The following is a 7506-nucleotide window of genomic DNA, read 5'->3' as shown; positions in this document are numbered from 1 at the left end:
TCTACTGCGTATTTAAAAATAGAGCGGGAGCAAAACTGAGTATGATTGTGCTTTATTCATGTATTTATTACAAAGTATTAATTAAACCCATCGAAGTCATCATCCTCTGTTTCTGAATTAAACAACTGCGCTAAATCAGACATGCCAATGTCCCCTTCTTTGCAATCTACAATCCATCTGCAAACTGTGGCGTAACTTGCCCGGTGCTGCCTTCCACTTTTTGTGAAACTATGGTCTCCGTCGTTCATCCAACGCTCCCACGCCGCTCGCAGCCTTACTTTGAATGGCCGGTTCACACCGATGTCGAGCGGTTGAAGTTCCTTTGTCAGACCTCCCAGAATAACAGCAAACACAGCGTTCATTTGTTTCACCTTGTTTTTCACATCGGCTGGGAGATGGGCACGCATGGAGTCACAGATTAACAGCGATGGTGATGCGTGGAAAAAACCACCTGGTCTCCTTACATACACCTCCCTCAGCCACTCTTTCATCATCTCCTCATCCATCCAGCCCTTTTCTTTTGCCTTAATAACAACTCCAGCTGGAAAAGTCTCTTTAGGCAAAGTCTTTCTCTTAAAAAGCACCATAGGCGGCAGTTTCTGTCGCCCACACACAATCCATTCCCACACTTCCCCCTTTAACGTTCTCATGGTGGTTTCAACACCGTCCGCAGTAACAGCACTCATAGGGCGCACCGCACATAAACAGACATTTATATGCGCCTTATAGTCGCGAAAATATGGTAGCTCATTTTTAGTAGTGTTTATTGTTTTGCTTAGATATTGCTTATTAGATGTAATACCGTGTGATTGTAGCTAATAAAGGTACCATTTTACACAGTGCTTGATTTATCACTCGGGCTGGATTCACTCTTCTTTCAGTAGCATCCAAATGAACAGAGACACATTTATTTGGTTGGTGATTAATACCGTAGTCAAGAGCCATAGCAGAAATTAATAAATTGGTGAAAGACAACTGGATTTCTGACAGCCGGATTCAGGAGTCTAACCCTTTTAGGAAAGAGGCTAAAACCCTGGTCAGATTAAAATTATCATCATTCAACTGATAACAAATAACTAGCTTTACCCTTGATTTGAATTACCTATTAATTAACTAACTTCCAGTTCTAGTTATTTAATATATTCGAAATCTTCTGGCAAGATGAATGGCACAACATTCATACAAAGGCTCACAGATTTTTGAGCATCAAGGTCAGCATGTGATTGAGTTAGGGTGTATGGGAATATATATGGAATAAGTAGGTTTTCATTACTAAATATATCCAGCTTTTTTTTTTTTCATTATTTGTAGGACTGCAACCTTCGCTAACAGAAAAAAAGTCATAGCTGAGACCCAATATTGGTACACATGACATTGTAGGATTTAGTCTTACCTCAACTTCTGCATTTCCCTCCCAGAGTAAAGGGAATACAGCAGTGTAGGAACCATTCTGGTGATCCAACACTTGTCCTGCCACCCCTGCAAACAGAGTAGGGTTGTGCAACCGAGCAAGCAAGAAGTCTCCACCAAACTTCTTGGGATGACCGTAGAAATCATTGATTTTTACCAAAACTTCCAACTGATCCCCTACATGCCAACTCCCCCCTCTGTTTCCTGGAAGGATGGTGAAAGTGCTGTGAGCTGGATCACTAGTGTCATGTAGAGAAAAGTTGGTTGGTAAAGGGGGGGTTTCAGGCCAGGCAACAGAGTCTTTCATATGGTTCCATTCAAGGGCGTCTTCAGGTGATAGTGAATGAAAGGAGCAGACGTCGGAGGGCAAGGGATGCTCAAGGGATTGCACTTGGGGTACGGCGAAGAAAATTTTATTCTTTAACAAGAGAAGAGTTTAGAGAGCAAACAAATAAAATGCCATGAATAAAGTTTATTTTTAATAAAAATAATCAACTGTTTATTTTAATGATGCTAAGTGATTCTGGATGTGTAAAAAAAGAAAGATAAGAAAAAAGGTTTATGACAGCAATGAGTGAGAAAATGAATCTGATAGGGAATCATAGTGCAGAGACCTTCAAAGAGAGAAAGATGAAACCCCTAAAGACAATATCATTGATGCCATCAATTAACCTATCATACATTTGAGCTACCCTAATATAACTGTAATAAAACAACTGTTTGTTCACCATAAATGCATTTTTTCTCAGCAATGGATCCCCAAGGTTTACACAATATCGCTACATTCGCACTGCAGCTTGAATGGACCCAAATCCGATTTTTTTTGCCCATAAGCAACTTGTCTGTGATCTTTTCATGACAGTATGAACAACGCAGATCCAATATTTTCAAATGCGACCCAGACCACCTGGCTATGTGGTCCTTAATCAGATACATGTCTGATCTTTATAAATGCAATTTATGTTCATTTTACACGTTCAGATCGCATTCATCCGACCTGAACGTCATTAATACTAAACAAAGGTCCCTATTCTGCATCTTTCAATGCAGAATGATAATGCAGAGAATAGTCTTTATTTCGAGCATTAAGGCTTGCAGTGTGAATATAGCCAAAGTCAAATACTCACCTCTACTAATTTACTGCTTCTCTCATACATGATGTTCTCATTGTAAATCAGGAAACATAAAACACATAAAGTCAAGGAGGTGAAGACAACAGCAAGACAGTAATGCTTTCTGCAATAACGGCCTCCCATTATCGCTGGTGAATCGATCTGGCTTTTCACTGAAGAGAAAGGCAAAAAAATGCAAAGTAATTAGATATATTAAGGCCTCAGGTGTGCAACAAGCCAAAAAATATACATGTTCTGGTCCATTTCAAACTAACCATTAGACACAGGTGCTCTGAATTTGCCTCAATCACATTTTGGTTAAGTCAAGATGCTTATTGATGCTCTCTTGTTAGAAATTGGCCATCTAATGGTTAGGTTAGGAACAACACACATTTATGATTGGAGAACTTGAAAGTAATGAGATGAAATACCACAATGATAAAATCTGAAAACATGTTCGTTTTTTTATATGAATATCATTAATTCAATTTCAGTTTTCTGCCACATATGTATTCATTTAAGGCTTCTTATTTCATAGTGTTCAGCTTGACATGCATTTAAAATAGAGCAAAGAACTTTTTTAAGATGAAATAGTTCACAGCATCAAAGACCCTACGCCGAGCATGACACTGGGTAGAGCCTTTAGGAAATATTGAAAATATCAATATCTGATAGAAAACAGAAATCCATAACTTCTTGCATATGGAAGTAAATTTGTGTCGCTGGGAATTAAAAATGCCACTGAAATTTTAATGTTGTTTTTTGTACTTACTGTTTTACTGTTAATATATATTCAGAACACATTTTTGACTTAAAAAAAAATGTATTGTCATTATTTCTACAAAGTTGAAATTTCATGTTATTTTCTCTTCTAGCTTAAAATTCACATTACTATTTCAAAGTGATTACATTTTCAATACTTATTTTTCAGTTTGATTTTTCAGTGTTAAAGAAATTTGCATATAAAAAAATTCAACCTTTCAAAATTCAAACTCAATAATTTCAGCCTCCTTTAAATTCAACTGGCTCTATTTCACTGTCTTAAATTCGGTGTCTAAATTCAGTGTAAAAAGGGAAGGGTTACTTCAGGTCATAGACATTAGCAATGGATTGTGGTGTCCAACACCCAGCCATTCATTTAAATTTCAGTGGCATTTTTAATTCAAATCCAAGCGACACAGATTTACTTCCATACTTGCATTTATTGGTTTTCACAAGAGTTTCTAAAAGAAACCCATGAACTTCATTAAAATTTAAATATATCTAATAGTTCTTCAGATATAAATTTTTTTGTCATACTTTTGACTTAATTGAACTGTATCATGTCTGTGCATGAAGAACAGATCTTCAAAGTAGGTGCAAAGGGATTGGCATTTTCCATTCAGCAGAGGGTGTGTGCAAATCATTTGGTACCTGTTTGACTTGATCAACATGCTGATCACATTTTAATGACGAAACCATAAAATTCATGGGGGATATATAAATGTAAACATTTATCATGCGCAAAGCTACTTTTCACATGATACATTTTAACATTCCTGCTGATAATCAGTGCCTAAAAATGAGTCCCTTTGCACAGAAGCGTAGTTAGAATGTTCAGAATGCTCAAAATGTTTTAATCCAGCCTAAATTGTGTATAGGATTTGTTTATTTCCACTGATGGCAAGGAGTACATTTTATTAAAAAAAAAAAAATCCCTTTTATAGATTGCATCACCCCTAGCAATGTGGTTTAACCACATCTCCCTTATAACCAAGACTAGCTGTCTGCAGAGAGCTGAATAAAATTACAACACATTGCCAAGAGATTTTAGCAAAGATAGGAGCTCTGTAAAAGGGATTTAAAGGTATTTGTAAATATTCTGTATTTAACAGATCATATTGCATTTTAACATGTAATAATAAATATTTAAGTGTACACATTCACAAAATATACACTACGTTAATATGTACATAACAGGAAACAAGTTACCAACCAAAATAAAAGCCATAAACCGGTTAATCCAGATTTATTTAGTGTGATTTCGGTTGCTTCGGCTGAGGCTGCCTTTATATCCTACTTGTTGGTAGCAATAAAAACATCAATGCATGTTAAATATTAAACTAAATGCATGCCACTTGGAATATTATGCTCATACATTTCATTTACTAGAGGAATCCAAGAATCAGTTTCCATTTCTATCTCATACTCTGACCTTATGCCTAATAACAATGAAAGATTCCTTCAATAACTAAAAAAAAGAATGAATATGTTTCTTTATTTAAATGTGTTAATACAGTGTACAGTTATGCTTAAAATCATCTTTGTAACATAGCTTTGCTTTTGTTTTAGAACCAGCTATCTTAATCTGAATCAACTCAGGGCCTTATGCAGAAAGCAGAAAAAGTTAAGTAATTAGTCATTCTCAGAAAGCAGAGCATTTTACACTTAGTGGTAAAAAAAAAAAAAAAATGGTCCAGTCCTTTGAATTTAACAAAAGAGAATAACGTAAATTGAGTGTATATTTTTTCTATAAAAGACAAATGATTGATAAAGTACACTTGACTGATCATCGACAGGCATGGTTTAGTATTTCAGCTCAAAAGTATGCTTATTTTTCTGTCTGGAGTTGGTTATCTCAAAAAGGAGAGAAACTAAATGGAAAAAAAGAAATCAAAATAATACAGAAAGCATTATTAGGAATAAAGTTATATAAAGGTATTCATTCTACCTTGTTGTATCTGCTTCCTGCTTCCTCCATGATCCTCCTTTATCTTCTGCTTACCTTTAGTCTTTGATACTCAAACGTATTTTATGCCCCACCCCTCTACATGCAAATAGAACTGTGTCCTTTCATTTTCATTCGAGTTAACCAGTGCCAGTTTTCTTCAAGAAGAAAGCATTTGACTGCTTTAGTACTTAAAATTTATTTTTTTTTTCAGTTTTAACATTACATATGTGTTACCAACCATTTGGTCGACAAAAAAGATGGTTAGAAATTCTTTTGAAATCAAAACTGCCTTCTTGTACTTTTTGTGATTTCTTTCAAATGCGTTTTTTCCCCCCATTTATACAAATAAAATACCTATATCTATATGTAGTGGACTGGGCATATGGTTTGTTAAAAAGTTAAAAACAAAACCACTGGACTTTTTTCTCCATGTTTGAAGACGTTTCGCTTCACATCCAAAAAGCTTTCTCTATTCTAAGTGTCTGGAGTGGTTCATTGATTATTTAGTAAATAGTTAAATGTAAGGCCCACCTAGCATCTCTTAGCTTGCCTTAGTAAAATAAAAAAAATTTAAAAAACGGAGCTCGTAGTAGGCATAAGGGAAATCATTTAAAGCTACAGTGTGTAATAATTACAGGGATATACAGTCAGAAATGTAATATATTATACATAACTATGTTATTTATCATCATCTACGAGCTCAGCCTCTTAACCTTAATATTTGCGTTGCCTTAGAATTCGTTATTTAGAATTACATAGGAGCAGGTCTCGCAGCCATGGAGGCAGACATCTTTGCGCTACGGCAGCGCAGAGCCAACAAACTAGCGATTGCGAGGTCGCCAAAACGTCACATCGATGTAGAAAAAATAACTATGTTTATTATCTTAAGTCTACATGAAATCTATACCCTACACAGACTAATGAAATACTATCTGTAAAATTATCTAAACAAACCTCATCACTTGAGAAGGTAGGTGATGCGGACGTCGTGGAAGACATTTTGTCCTGTAACGCTCGCTGTACTGTTGGGGGGGAGAAGAGGTGGGGGGAGATGTTCATGTTGCTGCGGTCTGCAGTCTGACCGCTAGATGTCGCTAAAAGTTACACACTGTAGCTTTAAAATTAACCCTTTAAATTGTGCTAATCAAATTTAATGAGTATGTGAGAAAACAAAGCCTTGACTTGGTCCCCCAATGTCCAAAACATATATAATGGCTTATTGAACAATCTGAAGACTCAAAATCCAGCTGAAAGAAATAGAAGCATTTAAAAGGTTTATTAAAAGGTCAATTGGTGTTGCAGGAACAAGAAATGACCGAAAGTGCCTCCTTTCATATTGTAAGACTGTGAAATGTTTCTATTTATCCACAATCCAGGTTTTAATTTTAAATTTAGAAATGGAGAATCTTGTCAAACTTTAGAGTATGCTTTAAGCTAAGATTCAAAATCCGGTTGAACAGAGGAAGTTGCTGCTATGGGTCTGAGTTTAATGCGCTCTGTTCAAATCACAGAAAGACTTCTCTCAATTCAATCTGCAAAGCTGTTCTGCTGTATCCTAAAGCTTCATTATTAAATCTCCAGGCCTGTAAATGCATTCAAAGGAGAATAAATCTACCAAATGTTACGTTTATGAATGACTGAATATGAAAGACTGAATTGTGAACAGTTGTTTTGAAATACACATCCTCTGCCTCCTTCAACTACATTTCTAGCCAACATTCTGAAAACATAATGTTCATGGTAAATGATTTGACTGTAGCACATTGGTGTTGGCAACTTCAAATGTTGTAAATAGGTTTTTCTTTTAACATTGTAAAGCTGTGCTTTAAAGACTGTAGTCTAAATTTAAGATGGTGCTTCCAGGTGAGTTGGTACTTTTAAAGCATGGGAAAACAGAGCTTAAATCAATCATTAACAAAAAGAAAGTGATCTACACCTCTGTTGGGAAGGCCCTAGAGATAAAAAAAAAAAAAGCAGTCTCTAGGGAAGTACGAGATTATCAGGAGGGCTAAACGAAGGGCAACTGAGCCTGTGGAATCTCTTGTCGGATAATGTCTGCCACTTCATGCATGAAGCTTTTGCAGGACTGGAGAGCTCACTTCATTGACAGACTGCTGCACCCTAAATGCACCAGGGAGCGTTATCACAGATCCTTCCTCCAAGCAGCTGGAAGACTCTATAACCATCACTGTTCCCAACAACCTCAATAAGTTGTTACATTCAGGCTGATTTTGCACAGTTTCTTTCTCAGTCACATATAAAAAAAATGCTGCT

General features: G+C 36.1%; 1 protein-coding gene across 1 annotated transcript in view; it reads right to left on the bottom strand.

Annotated features, from left to right (window-relative positions):
* The window catches only part of LOC107100552 (NXPE family member 3-like), a 7044-nt gene extending 4477 nt beyond the window's left edge, over positions 1-2567 (bottom strand). Inside the window, exons 1-2 of the mRNA XM_015399077.1 lie at positions 2538-2567; positions 1394-1828 (exon numbers count right to left, since the gene is read on the bottom strand). Coding sequence (XP_015254563.1) covers positions 1394-1828; positions 2538-2567 — 465 coding nt within the window. The remainder of the gene's footprint in view (positions 1-1393; positions 1829-2537) is intronic.
* Positions 2568-7506: the final 4939 nt, after the last annotated feature.

This window comes from Cyprinodon variegatus, unplaced genomic scaffold (genome assembly GCF_000732505.1).
Source record: "Cyprinodon variegatus isolate N-32 unplaced genomic scaffold, C_variegatus-1.0 Scaffold986, whole genome shotgun sequence".
In the NCBI taxonomy this organism is placed as follows: domain Eukaryota; kingdom Metazoa; phylum Chordata; class Actinopteri; order Cyprinodontiformes; family Cyprinodontidae; genus Cyprinodon; species Cyprinodon variegatus.
The sequence above is the reverse complement of the archived record's forward strand: the minus strand, read 5'-3'. Positions and strand labels throughout refer to the sequence as shown.